Consider the following 17,822-nt stretch of genomic DNA (forward strand, 5'->3'; position numbering starts at 1 on the left):
TGAACTAAAAATTAGAATTGTTTGAAGTAAAAGGAAGAAATATAAGATTCAAGAACAAGGTTAACCCAAGATACGTTATTATTTCTAGTATCCCTTTATGTACTTACTGTTGAGGTGAGTTTTGAAAAGATGGTGTTTTATGAATTTGGTTATAGATAAGAGATAGTATATGGCAGGGATCTTCAAACTTGGCCCTTTTATGACTTGTGGACCAGCTGAGGATTTCTGGGAGTTGAAGTCCACAAGTCATAAAAGGGCCAAGTTTGAAGACCCCTGGTATATGGGATGAAAAGATAAATATTTAGAGACTTAAGAGTGGATTAAGGGTTATTACATTTCTTTATACTTGTGATGAAGGTTGGAAAAAACCTTTTTATATATTTCTTTTCTCTATATTATATTCTTTATTACTTTTCTTTTTTTGCACTTTTTACTTCTATTTTTTCTGTCTTTTAGTTTGTATCAGAAATTATTATATAATCAAAATTATTAATGAAATCACGTATATATTAAAATATAAATAGTGTTCAAAGAGGAAAAATGATAAAAAGGCTATCATAAATATTCACTGTTGAGATATGGTAAAATTGCAAGTATAGGTGGTATAAATCTTAAAACATAGATGTAATTTGCCGAAAGAATGGCTGGCTCATTTAATGGGAAGGGTTTGATAAATGGATGAATGTTGTTATTACTATTCTCCTTCAGGGAAAGATAGCAAGACCAAGTAAAACATTTATAGTGGGATTTGTTAAGTGTATTTGGGAAAATGTTTTGCAGAATTCTAATTGAAAGGCTAGGAGAAATAAGCAATCCAGCTTTATGCCAGGCAAGTGGTCAGCAACCAGTTTTTAGCAGGTCACTAAGAAAATGAAACATAAATACATAAAAAAGAAATATATTATACACTGATTTAGAAAAACTATGTATAAAGTGAATATATTAAATTATGGATGATTTGAATGAGTATAGAGTTGAAAGCTGATTGCTAAATTGGTAAGAAGAGTGATGATAGAAAAGTATGTGTGAGAATAAACAGAGGCTGGTGTCTCATTCTTCTTTTACTGTATTTATGGTTACCTGTACTGTATAAGGCAGGGCTTTTCAACCTTTTCACCCATTGTACCACTTTTAGGATATGGCAACATCCAAGTACCACCAGTCGCCTAGCAAGGTGTCAAAAACTTGATGACCAAAAAAAGGAAAAAAGTGATGAAGTACAGGTAGTCTTCGACTTACAGCAGTTCTCTTAGTGACTGTTTGAAGTTACAATGGCACTGAAAAAAGTGCCCCCCAAGCCACAGCCAAGCAAGACACCTGGCGGCGCTCTTCCTCCTGTCTGAAGTTTTCATTGTTGTGAGCATTTCTGTTGAGGATTGGCAGTGGACATTCCAGCTGATTGGCACTTCTGGGCTCAGCAAAAGCACCGGGATCAGCGCCAAGCTCCAGCTGGAGCCTGGCGCTAATCCTGGTGCTTCCACTGAGCCCTGACACCCCTGCATTCCCCTCCCCCTCACTTTTCTAGGATGGTCGCGTACCACCTGCCAGGCTCCAATGTACTACAGGTGGTACCCGTACCACTGGTTGAAAAGCCCTGGTATAAGGAATCCTTGAAGTGGATTGATTGGCAACATGTTTGAAAGATTTGCAGCAAATTTTAGATGGGCAGGCTGACAGAGTTAATAACAGTATGGATTTTAAAATTGATGCATCAAAGATCAAGGAAGCTGTGTTTAGAGCATGTTTGTTACTCACATATAAATACTAAAACTAGAACAAGTAAATGAGTTTATGTATCTCCCTGCAATGTTAACAAAAGAATGGAAACTAGAGAAATTTTAAGAGATGAAAAGACAATGGCAAGTATTTGGTCTGTTGTGTGGAATGAATATTTGTAAAATGCAAAAATGGTTTCGTTTAATAAGATGCTTCTGCTTTCTTTATTATAAGGAAGTGAGAGTTCAGAATGCCAGAAGAAGCATCCCAGTTAAAGTCAGCAGAATAGAGCTGAACTGAGGTGCTTATGAAGTGTCTGTGTATAAAACAAAAGGGAAAGCGTCAAGACTGAATGGATGTTGAATAAACAGTTATCAGTTCAATATAAAAGAAGTACACTGAAGCAATATAGTTTTATAAAGAGAATAAATATTTATTTGCAAAATAAATATGAGGAAAGAGTGAATGGGTCAAAAGGAAGGGGAAGGAGGAGGAAAGTGGGATGGAGCAGATGGACTCCTCCAAAGGAAACAAGTTGAAAGACCCATTTGTATAAAGCAGTGTATGGCACAGAAAAAGTAAGGGTGATTTGGAAGGGTAGAAATGGATGAAAAAGTATAGTGACAGGTGTGGTTTTAAAATACATTAAGCTTTATGAGTGTTTTTTTTCCCTTTTATCTTATGCCTTTCATTTCTTTAAGTTACTACTTGTAGTGCTGCTTAGGAAATAGAGGGATAGGTATTTATGTATGCCTAGTAAAAAAAAATCAGGCCTGGTTTCTTTGTGGTAGAACTACAGGCAGATACGACTGACAGAGCATTCTCATACATGACTTTAACTCTGCAGTTGAGTGTGACATAATTTAGGGGGAAAAAGCAATTACTGCTTCATCTGGATATTTATAAGCTCCCCATTGGAATTCTGCTGGATTTCTGGAAATGTTCATTACATGATCCCACATTTCTAATGTAGTGTATTTCACAGCAGCATGATTTAGTTTACTAAACAGCAAGTAAAAATATTATATAGATTTGTAATAAAATTATGTTTAAATATTTGCAGACAGATCACATTTCCCTCCCCACTTAGCTAAATCAAGCTCTAGAGGGGCGCACACCAATAAAACGTCAGAGCAAAGACACAGTTTAGGTGGGAAGCCATTGATGCAGCAAGGAAGGTAGCTTTCAGGCTTGGTTCAGAGCTGACAAGACCATATTGTATTTCAGTTCTGATGGAAAAGAAGTTGACCAAAGGTGGTAAAGGTGTTTTGTTTTCTCGCTCTCCTCTCCACCTCTTTCTTCAAAATTTCCTTTCTCCTTTATGCACTTACACATCAAGTGCAGGACCTTTATGACCAGACTTCCCCTGAATCTTTTTCTTCAGCCTTTGCTGTTTTCCTATTTATGCTTTCCCTCAAGACTTTGTAATTTCCTCCAGTTTGAGCCTTGGCAGCACAACATGTCCTGGTGGCAGCTGCAGCCGCTACTGATTTTCTTCTGCTGCTGGATCCCGGCAGGTGCATTCATCCTGATCACAGCCATTGGGAAACAGAACAACCTAAAGGATTAGAAGAGCAATGGCATTTAGGGCAGACATGTCAAACACAAGGCCCGGGGGCCAGATCTGGCCCGCGAAGTGGTTTCATGTGGCCCGCGAAGCCATCCTGGAAACAGTGAGGGAACGGCCCCCACTGCCTTGGCCCTGGCCCAGAGACCTTCCTCCTGCCAGAGACCCTCAGACCTGTCCCACTCCTGCCCAGGCCCCCATAGGCACCCTTGATGCGAATGATGTAGAGCTGGCCATGCCCACCCAGTAGGCCATATGCACTCTAGCCACGCCCACCCAGTAGGCCACGCCCACCCAGTAGGCCACACCCACCCGGCCCCTTGAGGGCAACCGCAATGCTCATGCGGCCCTCAATGAAATTGAGTTTGACACCCCTGATTTAGGGTAACAGAGGCTTAATTCTGGGAAGCATCTCTTCTACCCTTCACTCATATGGATCAGTAGTACAACTTAGAACTATTTATCAGCTATTTATTCTCCAAATTTTCCAAGACAATATTATAGAGGCCAGGAACCCAAGAGCAAACTTAACAAGTTCTGGCAGAACCCAAACAGAATAAAACCAAATTGGTTTCCACCCACAACACTGACTTAAGATAGTTTCATTTCTTTATTCAACAAGGGCAGGAACTAAATGCTAAGCTGCTTACAAGTTCTGCTCAATTCGAGAACCTAACAGGCTATATTTGCTAAAAAGCATGCTAGCTCTCTGTTATCCACTAAAGCAACTTTCTTTTCCAGACTTCCACACAAGCCTAAGAAACAGTTGAGTTGGATTTAAGAATTGCATTACGAGTTGCTTTAGTGATCATCAGATGCCATGTGCAAGGGCAAAATAATACCCTCTTCTCCTTTAGAAAAGCTTTCAAAATATGGATTTTGAAACAGGCCAGGAGCCATGCCAATTTGTGATCTTGTTTGACTGATGATGAGTGGTTGGAATTGGTATTTCTCTCTTTGCTGTATGTTTTGATTATGATTTTTATTCTGTGCACCACTTTGAGTCTTCTTGATTTGGTGGCTCTCTTTAAATTTAATGAAGCACGCATAGACCTCCCATTCTGCCAGCACTGATGAAATCTGTAACACACTTCGTGAAGCACTTCTTGTTGAGTGAGTTTTACCTATGCACAACGACAAATGTACTTAGAAAAGATAATCTGTATATACCTGGCATTCCGTTCAGCTTCATCCGTAGCCTTATATGAAATGGGAAGTCATTCAAGGCAGTGTTTGAAAGAGCTGCACTTATGTTTAAATATTTGCAGACAGGAGTAGTTTAAGGGAAAGCCAGAGACTGTGAGCTGGTCTCTTTGTGTGCCTCAACAGTTTCTTTCTGGAGAGTTCCCTGCCCTGGCTGTTTGTAGGACTTGAAAAAGACATATGATTTCTGCTTATGCTTTCCATACCAGCAATCAGCTTCTTTGAGACCATCACTTGAGCAACCTTGAGAGTTTGAGACGATTTCTTTGACAAATGACACAAATGCCCTTTTTCTGGTACAACTGTGCCACACAAAATACATCATTTATAAAGAAACAATCTTTTCGTGGCTGTTTTAAAAACAAACAAACTAATAAAAGCATCCAGCTTCACTTTGGGTTAATTCATCTCCTATGTAAATCCAGTTATTTTTATGCAGCAGGTCAAGAATTTCGGCATATAATTTATGCACAAAAATCCAGGACCAGACGCTACCTATAAATTTGCCATATGTATTTGTGGATAAGTCCATCTATGGATAAGCGAGCCAGTTTGTTGTACTGATATAGGTGCTGGCCTAGAAACCAGGAGACTGAGAGTTCTAGTTCTGCCTTAGCATGAAAGCCGGCTGGGTGATTTTGGGTCAGTCACACTTACTCAGTTCAACTCACTTCCCAGGGTGGTTGTTGTAGGGAAAATAGAAGGAAGAAGGAGCATTATGTATGTTCACCACTTTGAGTTAGTTATAAAATAATAAAAGCAGGGTAAAATCTAATAAGTAAATAAATAATATTTTTTTGATTTTTTTAACCAAAATACCATGAAAAAATACGCCACCCATGGATAAGCTGATCCACATTTTTCATGGTATTTCGGTCAAAAATTTCACATGTGGGTGAGCTTGTCTATGTGTATATATGGGAAATGCAGGTACTTAAATGTGTGTGTGTGTGTTATATATTTTGTGGATAAGCTGAACTTTTTTGGATATATTTTGGCATTTAAAATTCTCAGCTTATCTGCAAATATGTAAGGTATATTCCATTTTCTGTAATGGATAACTAACATATCAGTTACCTTCTTTGAGGAGACTGTGGAGGAACAACAGTCACCCCCATCATACTGACAATAGGCTCGGTTGTTGATGGTGTCACACCAGCCATCAGCAAGGAAAGGCTGTAAAGCAAGAGAAAAAAAGCATTCAGTGAATGAAGAGCAACAGGGAAAATCAATTAAGAGCAACAGGGAAAGTCAATTAAGTCTGGCACTCACATGTTAGAAAATATATATATATTTAAACATATTTTTTGTAAAACAAGAGAAGAGAAACAGACCATCAAAACAGCTATACCGATTCAATTGACAAGAATCACTAAATATGTAGACATACTACTACTACAGCTATAACAGTTTAAGATACATGATCAATGAGGATGGTATGGCAACATCACCTCCCTACTGTATTCTTAGAGAACAACAGGTAAACAAGAAAACCATTATAACTAAGGAGAGAGATAATTTGACTCTCCCCACATTTTTTTGCTGTATTCCACACAATAGGGTTTGTTTACCCAGACGATGATTCATTTACAAAGCCAGAAAATTATGACAGTGAGAACGTAGAATAATAATGTTGGAAGAGACCTTGGAAAGAGACCGTATACCATTTCAGGCAAATGGTTGTCCAGTCTCTTTTTGAAAGCTTCCAGTGATGGAGCACCCAAAACTTCTGAAGGCAAGCTATTCCATTGGTTGATTGCTCTAACCATTAGGAATTTTCTTCTTAGTTCTAGGTTACATCTCTCCTTGGTTAGTTTCTATCCAAGGTTTCTTGTCTTGCCTTTTAGTGTTTTGGAAAATAGTTTGACCCCCTCATCTTTGTAGGAGCCCCTCAGTGCTATCAGGTCCCCTCTGGTCCTTCTTTTCAATAGACTAGTCAGACATACCCAATTCCTGTAACTGTTCTTCATATGTTTTAGCCTCCAGCCCCCTATTCATTTTGTTGCTCTTCTCTGCACAGTCTCAATATCTTTTTTTTTATGGTGACCAGAACTGGATGCAGTATTCCAAGTATGGTCTTACTATGGCTTTGTAAAGTGATACTATAACTTTATGTGATATTAATTCTATACCTCTATTAATGTAGCCTAAGGCTGCATTGGCTTTTTTGGCTGTTGCTGCACACTGTTGATTCATATACAAGTGATTTTCCACCAGGACTCCAAGATCCCTCTCACATTTACTGACAATAAGACAAGTTTCACTTAGTCTGTAATAGTAGTTGTAGTTCACAAATACAACTACTAACTGCCTATTGTAGTGAATGCTGGTTTAAAATGACTTCCAGATCACCATCTAAAGAGGAAATGCTGGGATGAGGAAAGTATAATAGATGCCCAAATTTATCGCAGTATGAATTTATTTTTCGCCATTTGAAATGGTGGAGATAAGAGCAGTTAAGAGTTATATGATATGAAGAGTCATAGCAATATGACTCTTAACTGCTCTTATCTTAACCATTTCAAATGGCAAAAAATATATTGAAACTGGGATAAATTTGGGCATCTATTATAATTATAGGCAACCATGATAATTCATATTAAAAATGCTTATAAGAGGAAAAATGGAAGTTAAAAATAATGAGAAGAAAAATGAAAGGATTAAAAACAATAAAATGGGACATAAAATATGTTGGAAATCATAGGCTCTTAACTACTGCTAAGTAATGCGAATTAAATGGTGGCTGGATAGTTGGAATGGTAAGGAACCAGAATTCAGGTCCTTTGCATTCTGCCATACTTGGAATTTCAGTTAGATTTCCCATCACTTAACCTAAAATAAGCCAGAATGGACTCTAAATTAGAATTAATATAATTGGATATATATATACATATTTTCCAGGAGAATAATTGCTGGCATTTTATTTCTGTCTTGTATTTCTGAACTTCCTTTCCCTTCTTTCTGTACAGGTCTTCGTCTTGCAATCACCACTGAGCCCCAAATTTTTGTTGCTAAGTGAGACATTTGTTAAGTGAGTTTCGTTCCATTTTATGACCATTTTGTGCCACAGTTGTTAAGTGAACCATTACAATTATTAAGTTAGTAACATGATTGTTACAAGGGACGCGGTGGCTGAGTGGGTTAGGACGCTGAGCTTGTCGATCAGAAGGTCGGCAGTTTGGCGGGTCGAATCCCGAGTGCCGCGTAGCAGAGTGAGCGCCTGTTACTCGTCCCAGCTTCTGCCAACCTAGCAGTTCGAAAGGACGTAAAAATGCAAGTAGAAAAATAGGGACCACTATGGTGGGAAGGTAACAGCGTTCCGTGCGCCTTTGGCGTCTAGTCATGCCGGCCACATGACCACGGAGACGTCCTTGGACAAACGCTGGCTCTTCGGCTTTGAAACGGAGATGAGCACCGGCCCCTAGAGTCGGAAACGACTAGCACGCATGTGCGGGGGAACCTTTACCTTTACCTTTACCTAACATGATTGTTAAGTGAAACCGGCTTCCCCATGGACTTTGCTTGTCAGAAGATCACAAAAAGGGATCACATGACCCTGAAACACTGCAACGGTCATAAATATGAGTCTGTTGCCAAGCGTCTAAATTTTGATCACATAACCCCATGGGGATGCTGCAATGGTTGTAAGTGTGAAAGACAGTCATAAATCACTTTCTTCAGTGCCGTCGGAACTTCGAACAGTCACTACATGTGAACTGTTGCAAATCGAAGACTATCTGTACTCGCCAAATGCACACAGAAATGCTCCCAAGCAACAGCATGATAAATTTTGCTGCAGTACACGAGAATTGTTTCTCAGTGCAAACCAGCAGGTATTGCAAATTATTTTCAATAAACAGTAACCTTTTACAAAGGTGTTTCTTTTCTCTGACCTAGGAACCACAACACATTTTCTTCCAGTTGCAGAGTTTCAGTTCAGGTTTACAGAGGAAAGAGGAAAGGAGGATCCTGTTCAAGCAGGAAATCATTCCCAGACTTTCATAGTTTGAATTCCATCCCCTGACAAGCGTAAGAAATTTCCATCAAAGTCTAGAAAGCATTTTTCTGTGTTTCCCAATTGAAGTCCAAATAAATAAAACAGCCACTCCCACACATCAATGCCAACAAAACAGCATTTTTGCAAAAATATAAATGAAGCCCCATTTCTTTTCCAGGCTTTTAATGCCCCACAAATGATTTATATAATATTTGTAAACAAGAAAACTATAACTTTTATGGACTTATTTGGAAGGCAAGGTTAATTTACAACATGGAGTTAAATGAATCACAACTTTTTTATGGACTCATGGACTACAACCTTAAAATTATTATTTGTGTAAGCTGTATCCAAAAACTCTTATGTGCATTTCAGTTATGTAGTTTGGGAATTGATTGATTGATTGATTATATTTATATGCCGCCCTTCTCCCTAAGGACTCAGGGCGGCTCACAACAATAAAAACTAAAAAAGGGCATGAAAATACAAAATTTAAAAAAGAATGAAACAGTAGATATGTTCAATACATAGTAATTTAACCCCATAAAACCAAATTTAAAACCATAGTCAGTCCAGGCCCGCTTGTTGGAACATCCATGTCTTCAGGTCACGGCGGAAGGACCGAAGGTTGGGGGCCATCCGCAGCTCCGGAGGCAGTTCATTCCAGAGAAGGCTCTCCCCCTAGTGGTTGCCAGCCGGCATTGCTTAACCGATGGAACTCACGGATAGGTTTACCTGTCCGTGAGTGTCTCCTGGAGGCTTCCTGGGTTCAAAGCGTACAGCCAGGCCTAAGCCATGTAGGGCTTTAAAGGTAATTACTAGCACCTTGAATCGCACCCGGAGGACAACCGGAAGCCAATGAAGCTTACGCAGGAGTGGAGTAACATGAGAGTATCAAGGAACTCCCATAAGTACCCACGCGGCAGCATTTTGCACCAGCTGAAGCCTCCAGGTGTACTTCAAGGGCAGCCCCATGTAGAGAGCGTTACAGTAATCCAGGCAAGAAGTGATAAGGGCATGGGTGACCGTGAACAGGGCATCTCGGTCCAAAAAGGGGCACAACTGGTGCACCAGGCGAACCTGTGCAAAGGCCCCCCTGGTCACAGCAGTTAAATGTACTTCCAAATTAAGCCATGAATCCAGGAGGACACCCAAGTTGCGAGCCCTTTCAGAGGGGGGCAATACCTCCCCCCCATCAAAAGAGATGGAACATGTTGGACAATACGAGATGCCAGTATCCACAGCCACTCGGTCTTGGAGGAGTTAAGCCTGAGCCTGTTCCTTCCCATCCAGACCCGTACCACCTCCAGGCACCGGGACATCACGTCAAGGGCATCACTGGGTTTGTTTGGGGTGGAGATGAACAACTGGGTATCATCTGCATACTGGTGATACCTCACCCCAAAACCACGAATAATCTCACCCAGCAGCTTCATATAGATGTTAAACAGGGGGGGGAGAGAACCGACCCCTAAGGTACCCCACAAGAAAGGGGCCTCGGGGTGGATCTCTGCCCCCCTGCCAATACAAACTGCGAATGGCCTGAGAGGTAGGAGAACCACCATAAAACAGTGCCTCCCACTCCCAACCCCTTGAGCCATCGCAGCAAGATACCATGGTCGATGGTATCAAAAGCCGCTGAGAGGTCAAGTAGGACCAGGACAGAGGAACAGCCCCTGTCCCGGGCCCACCAGAGATCATCTACCAGTGCGACCAATGCCGTTTCCGTGCTGTAACCAGGTCTGAAACCAGACTGGTACGGGTCCAGATAGTCCGCTTCATCCAGGAATTGTGGAAGCTGATGCACCACAACACTCAACAATCTTCGCTACAAAGCGGAGGTTGGAGACAGGACGATAGTTATTCATTGAGGCCAGATCCAAGGCAGGCTTCTTGAAGAGGGGCCTCACCACCGCCTCTTTCAAGGCGGAGGGGAAGACACCCTCTGTCAATGAAGCGTTGAGCAAGCCTGGAGCCAGCCCCCTGTCATCTCCCCGGCGGCCGAAACTAGCCAGGAGGGACATGGGCCCAGTAAACAGGTTGTAGCGCTCAGTCTGCGCATAATCCTGTCCACATCATCCAAAGATACAGGATCAAACTCACCCCAGATGGTATAACCAAGACCTGCCCCTTCCACTCCGCCAATTCCACCCAATCGGAGTCCAAACGAGACCGGATCTGAGCGATTTTGTCCTGCAGATACTGTACTAATTCCTCAGCCCTACCCTGCAAGGGGTCATCCCTCGGTCACTGATTAAGCAGTGAGCGGGTCACTCTAAACAGGGCGGCTGGGCGGTTATCTGCGGACGCGATGAGAGTGGAAAAGTAAGCACACTTTGCTGCTTCCATCGCCACTAGGTAAGACTTAAGATAAGTCCTCAACTGTGTTCGGTCAGATTCGGATCTGCTGGACCTCCAATGACTCTCTAGGCATCTTTTCCGGCGCTTCATCACTCGGAGTCCCTCGGTAAACCAGGGGGCCACCCGGGATCCATGCTGGGTCAGAGGCCGCAAAGGCACATCTAAGGCCCCAGCAGCTGCCCTCTCCCAGGCTGCCACTAGGGCCTCGGCAGAGCCGTGGGCAAGGGAAGCAGGAAATGTCCCAAGCTCCGTCCAGAACCTCTCAGGGTCCATCAGGTGCCTGGTGCGGAACTACCTGGTCAGTTCCACCTCCCAGTGGCGGGGGGTGGCGTACTGAAAGTCTAGCCGGAGAAGAAAATGATCGGACCATGACAGAGGATGGATGGTTAAATCACCCCTACCCAGATCATTAATCCACTGCCCAGAGATAAAAACCATTATGAGTCTCTTTCCTTCTACCTTTCCCAGCACTATGGTCTTCTCCAGAGAGCTAGGCCTTTGCATAATGTGTAGGATAATTTGAACCTTGTGCCTCAGGTGAGAATTATGGGTTGATTTCTTTGAAGATCCATTAGTTTGTTTTCTTGGCTGTCCATAGCATTCTCAGGAGTCTTCCGCCACACTAACATTCAAAGGCATTATCCTGCTTCTTCAAAGTCCAACTTTCATTTCCATAGAATACTACAGGACTATCAAGGCTTGCATGATTCTGATTTTTGTAGGTGTAGACAGCTCAGAGCATTTGAATATTTTTCCCAAGGCCTCTATGGTTGCTCTATCCAGTGTTAATCTGCAGTTATCTATTTCTTGCCTGTTTGTTCCTTTACGAGTGAGGGTTGCTCTTACAAGGCAGAAGCTGTTCGCCAATTCAGTATATTTATTCCCAGTTCTAAGGATAGTTGTTCAACTTGTTGGTATTAAGTTTGGTTTTCTTATATTTAATTTTATGCCCGTTTTCTCCTTGTTTTTAATCCAGCAATAAAAAAAGAATGAAATGAATTAATACAGATCTAGTCTGATCTATTTTATTTTCCCTTTAACTTAGCAAATGGCCAATATAATAAACTGAATGAGCATAAGAAATCTATCTGGTTCAACATCCCAAATAGTTGTCAATGGCAAAACATTCAAACGCTGGATGGATTGATCCAAAACTGATGAAGTAAAAAAATTCCACAAAGCAATATTATACCTACTGAATGTATTGTTGAGGATGGGGTAAGCAACCATATACATTCAATAACAGGACTAATAGGATTGGATTTATGACTGGATCAGCATGTACACTTTTCTGAGAATACTTAGAAGGCTACTTGGACAGATATTAGCTGGATTGTTTCTTTCGTCCTTAGGAATCAGGAGAGAACAGTTAATGGAACTGAACAAGGAGGTTGGTATTGGATCCAACCAATCAGAGTCAGTTTTCAAGGGTTTATCAGAATTAAGCCTCCAATAATTTTGCTATTTGCTGTGCAGACGTTGTTTGTGGCAGGGTGGATTTGATTTAAATCAAGTCGATTTAAATCATAATTTTTAAAGAGCAACTGTCATCTCTGTCCGGCAGCAGCTCCTCCTCTGACCCACTGTTGACTCACCAACAGTCCCATTCACTTTAATGGGACAGCTGGTGATGCGGCAGTGACGCATCAAGGTGAGGGACGTGGCGGGCAGCAGGTGAGTGGATGCCCGCTAACAGGTGCCGCCATGATGGATCTGAAATGTCAGGTGCTCTTTAAATGTAAGGACTCATTCTTGCTGGTAGTTAGAATCTTTAATATTATTAATTGCAAACAAAATGAAGGTTTTCTATTTAGAATAATCTGTCAGGTTAGTAAAACAGCGATATCAGAACCGATTTTAGGTTAATAGGTTAATCACACATAGATGGAAAACTACTAAATACAATTCTTTTATTTAATTAAAACAGAGCCTGGTATAGATGCCTTTCTCTTCAAACAATCATACAGTTTGTAGTGTACATAGATTTGCAAAACAATGGGATAAAGGAATATTCCTGAACTTTGTTTTATGATTTATCTCATGGTTACTGTGAAATTGTGTGAATGCATCAATGCCGTGCATGTTATCTCAGCTTGCAGAGCTTGAATTCATTGAATGTTTACAAAAAATGTAAATATTGCAGAATACACAGCCTCATGCTACATAACTAAGCTCCATTTCATGCTGAGTAAACTAAATTATTAATGTATCTTAAATAAAAAACTATATTTAGATAGATTTTTACTCCAAAAGCATTTTATTAAAATAAATTTGATTAAAAAAAATTTAAACAACGATTTAAATTAAAAAAATCCAATTTAAATCAAAATAATCTTTTTTTAAAAAAAAATTTTTTAAAAGAAATCAATTATTATCCACCCTGGTTTGTGGATCTCAGAAGAGGTCACATGTGATCACTCTGGAGAACTTGAGTAACTCAAATGATCCCTGGGATGGTTAGGCTGGTTGTTCAGCCGAGACACCTGTTTCTAACTCTTAAACAGGGATTTATAGGACTTTTGAAAAAGTCATTAGGTCTTGAAGATGACGTATTATGTACAGCTACTCATTTGGCTTTACTTGGACACGTACCCAATCAAATTAAATCCTTAGATTTCAGCTTAAAGATCACATTTGTTGAGGCTTTTGCTACTGGTGTCTTCTGAATTTTACTCTTTTATTGAAAAGCATAAATATGTATGACAAATGCACACACAACATTAAAATGTAGAGGTATCATATAGATAAGAAAGTTATATGCTGTCAAGGCAGTTCTCTTTCCAACTGTAACATAGAGTTGTGAAACCTGGACCAGCAGAAAGTCTGAGCCAAAAAAAGAATAAGAATTTCCTTTCATTTCTAATGCTGTAAATTATTTTGGAGACTACCTTGAACTACAACAACAAATAACTCAATACAAAATGAAATAAAACATAATGAAGCTAAGACAGTTTGGACACATAAGGCAAAGGCAAGAGCAATTAGAGAAGACTCTGAAACTTGACAATCAAAGAAGAGGCTAATTCTACTGCTAATATCTTCAGTTGTTATATCCCTGAACTGTGATTTAAAGTCATCAGTCATTTTAGTAACATAAATTCTTCTAAGGGGCCTTGTATAACCTCCCTTTATTTGGGGGGGGGTGTTCAGTTAACTTCCATATTCAGGGCTTGCTGCATCAAATCCTGCATACCTTTATGCAAACATACCTGTAAATAAGCAAATGTTATAACAAGGTCGAAACTGTTGGGGAAACTGGCTTTCTTCTCCACTGCAGATAACTGACCGATTGTTTTGCAGAACTGAAGGAGCAAACCCATATTTGCTACTATTGGCTTGGTGTTCTTCACCACTACACACTGAAATAGCATGTACACATGCTGTAGACATGTACACATCATTTTAAAATCAAAAGAGTTCTGTTATTTTGGATACTTTATAAACCTATTTTCCTACCTCATTTAATTTGTACCAGGCTTATAAAAGATGCATTTTCATATACTTCTAAAAGATCCTATGCCTGGTGCCCGAATTACAGTACATGTTACAACCTCTATTTTCTAGCTACAAGCCCTCTGCCATGGTTCTCACAGTAACCAAGGCTCCTTTCCTAATGCAAGTTTGTCTCAACATTGTAAAATGCTTTCAAGTAGGCGTTCTACAGAATTGCAATCTGCTGTGACCAAGGACCACACTTGATTTTGGGAGGAGAGGAGTGGATGCCTGCACAGATGCCAGAAGTAGGTTTGGCCAGATTTATTTTTGAATTTATTTATTAAATTTATTTATTTTTAACTGTAATGACTATTTAGAGTGCGTGTGGCGACTCACATCTGTTCCCCACCTAAAAAATGGTGGAAAACCTCATCTGCTTTCAATAATGACAGCTAAAAAGAGCTGCAACAGACTTAAGCAGACGATCCCATTTCTCAAAAATTTAAGAACCATTGCCAGACTGTATCAGAACCACGGTCTGTCTCTCCCTCTATTTGGTTTCTGGAGGTGATATCACTAAGTGCTGATATCTCCTCTGACGTGACTCTAGTGTTGATTCAAAATAGTTGAGTGGGCCAGGAATTGGTGGCTGACAGTATCCCAACTGGCTTTGCTTTTTTGTGGTAGTGTTCTCTATTTTGCACCTGACAGCAGGAATAATCTGCCTATGAGAAACTTCTAAGAAGTGAAAGTGAACCATAGGCAAAAAAAAAAAATCTTCAAGAAAAAAAAGCAGTTCCGAGGTTTCTTTTAGAGAGCAATGAGGAACAAAAGGACAAGGACTGAACCAAAGCAAATTTTAAACTATATATGTGAAATTTTTAGTCATATTTGATAGACAACTACCCATTCCAAAGTATTAAATTAGGGGGGGGGAAGGATCGCTTTGTACAAATTCTGCTTTCAGCAAGGAAAAGAAAAGGACTAAAAGGGCAGTTCCAAAAACGAGAAGCATGAAACCACTTTCTATGCCATCTGTTCTTGTCATAATAGTACAAGATTAAAGCGACCTGGGACTTCCGGTGGCTCCGCGGCGCCGGAGACAGCCTTCCCGGGCTGCCCGCGGCTCAGCTGTGTGATTTTTCGCCCGAAACAGCGCCGATCAGCTGTTCGGGCGAATTTGAAGCCCCCTCCTCGGGAGAAGAGGAGGGGGTGAGCCCCCAGGTAGGGGTCGAGTTCTCCGGGGCCGCCTGAGCTTGGAGCTTGGGCGGCTGAAGGATTGAACTCCCCCGTAGCCTGGGCTGCTCCCAGCTGGCTAGCGTCTCTGCTCCGGACTTTATGGAGCAGAGCCAGGCGTCTGCGACCATCCCTGCTTGAAGGAGAGACTATGAAAGGAAAAGAGCAGGCAGAGCAGTACAAGAGGGAAAGATGAAGAGATGAAGAGGATTATTTTATTTTACTCTCAAGCTTGATGGACTTTGCTTAAAACTTAAAGTGAAAGTGCGTCACAATTGTAAGTAAAAGATGGCGGCTAAACCTCCCCCTAGAACTTTTCGGAGTGCTGGAAATTCTCCGGTGCAACAACAATCATTACTGCAGGCGTTGCATTCTCCTGATGTATTGACATCGAAGGATCTTGAAAAACATACCCAGTTAATTTTGGAGTCAATGGGTGTTAAATTTGCACAGATGGAGGAGAAATTGGAGAAATTGGAGCAGAGAATGGAAGAAAGGATGGAGCAGAAACTTAGAGAGATGAAGGTAGACATTTTGTCCTCAGTGCATAAAGTAGCTAAATGTGTGGAGGTGCTGGATGATCAAGTGGAAGACTTGACTCAAAAGAATGCTATATTAGAAGCAAAAGTATTGGAAATTGAAGATTTAAAAGACAAAATGGATAGCGAACAGAGTCTGGCTCAATTTTACCAGATGCAGTTTGCTGTTAGAATTAGAGGCCTAAAAGAGAATATTAAGGAAGATTTAAAGCAGCTGGTTTCTGAGGCTTTTGAGGGGGTATTGAACCATCCAGCATCTGAAATAAAACAAGGCATGGACAAAGTGTTTCGTGTGAATTCGTGGATTGCTAAGCAGAGAAAGTTGCCTAGAGATGTGGTGGTTTATTTTGTAAAAAGGGAAATTAGAGATGAAGTTATACAAGCTGCCTATGATACTAAAGTTGTGATTGCTGGTCAAGAAGTTTTGGTTCTAAAAGAAATTCCTCCAAAGATTTTAAAGAGAAGGAAGGACTTTATATTTCTTGTGCAAGAGCTCAAGCAAAGAGATATAAGGTTCAGATGGGAGATCCCAGCTGGGTTGAGCTTCATGTATGATGGCAAAAGGTACTGTTTGGGTACTGTGAAGCAAGCGCATGATTTTTACAACAATGTTTTAAAAGCAACCCCATCAACACTTCTGGAAGCTGCAGAGGGATCTGGAGAAGGAGAACATCAAGAGGATGAAGATGGACAGATAGACGAGAAGGGTACAGGAGGAGATCAAGCTGCAACTCTTTTGGATGATCCTAGAGAACAGAGGGTGACGCGTGCTGCCTTAAAACGCTCAAAAAAGATTAAAAAATAAGACCAGTAGAAATCTATGGAACTTCCACAATATACTTATAGTCAAGTGGTAGTTGTGTTTTTAAGAGTTTTGGGATGATATGTATGGTAACAGAATGTTCAATTTGGAATTAATGGACAATTTACTACAGAGGAAGAGGAAGAAAGTTTTGTGGGTTAATGCGGGTTAATTTGTGTAAGAACTATCTATTACAGCCTATTTTGGCTAGAGAGGTTAATAGGGATAGGTGCTTGTGATGTGTAAGTGAGAATATGTCTAGGTAATAGTGAATTGTGGAAGAACATAGATGGGAATGATGCTAGTTTTCTTTTATTTTAGTTCTTTATACATATTTAATTGTTAAGGATTGGTTTACTCTATATAAGCTAGAGAGTGATGGATTTTAGAGTTTATAATTGTTAGTATATGATTGTTTATGATTGCTTTTTAGATATATACCTTGTATTTTGCTCTGGGAAGTCGGGGGGGGGGAGGGGGGAGGAGGGGAAGTAGAGGGGGGGAGGCAGGGGAGGGAGGAGGGAGAGGGGGAGGGGGGGAGATAGGGGGGAGGTAGGGAGGGGAGGAGGGAGGGGGAAGGGGGGTTTTTCAAAGGAAAATTGTATTTTAAAACTTTTCAATAAAAAAAAAAAAGATTAAAGCGACCTGGAGCATCTGTAATTCAAAGTCTATTGCACTAAGCATCGTTATTGCTGATGAACTTTCCAAATGCTTCCTCCCTTTTGCAACCCTCCTTGTGAATTTACAAGTGTTTCATTCCTCACTACACTTAATTCCTGGCAGAGAGAGTCTGAAAATCTCAGAAAGAAAGATGAAAGGCCAGAAGGGAACACAAAGTTTTGCTATTCTGGAATCAGACAGAGAAGAAAGAAGAGTTAGAAGCAATCCAAATTACATCATAATGGGCAAGTCACCACTGAACTCCAGCATTTGATTTATAGTAAATTAACTATCATAGCATTTTTC

General features: G+C 40.6%; 1 protein-coding gene across 1 annotated transcript in view; it reads right to left on the reverse strand.

Moving 5' to 3' along the window:
• Positions 1 to 3,199: 3,199 nt before the first annotated feature.
• PAPPA2 (pappalysin 2) overlaps positions 3,200 to 17,822 on the reverse strand; it is a gene marked incomplete at both ends in the record, with an annotated part of 159,355 nt that continues 144,732 nt past the window's right edge. Inside the window, 2 exons of the mRNA XM_083357379.1 lie at positions 3,200 to 3,274; positions 5,564 to 5,662. Coding sequence (XP_083213505.1) covers positions 3,200 to 3,274; positions 5,564 to 5,662 — 174 coding nt within the window. The remainder of the gene's footprint in view (positions 3,275 to 5,563; positions 5,663 to 17,822) is intronic.

Source organism: Vipera ursinii, assembly GCF_947247035.1.
Source record: "Vipera ursinii genome assembly, chromosome: 3".
NCBI lineage: Eukaryota > Metazoa > Chordata > Lepidosauria > Squamata > Viperidae > Vipera > Vipera ursinii.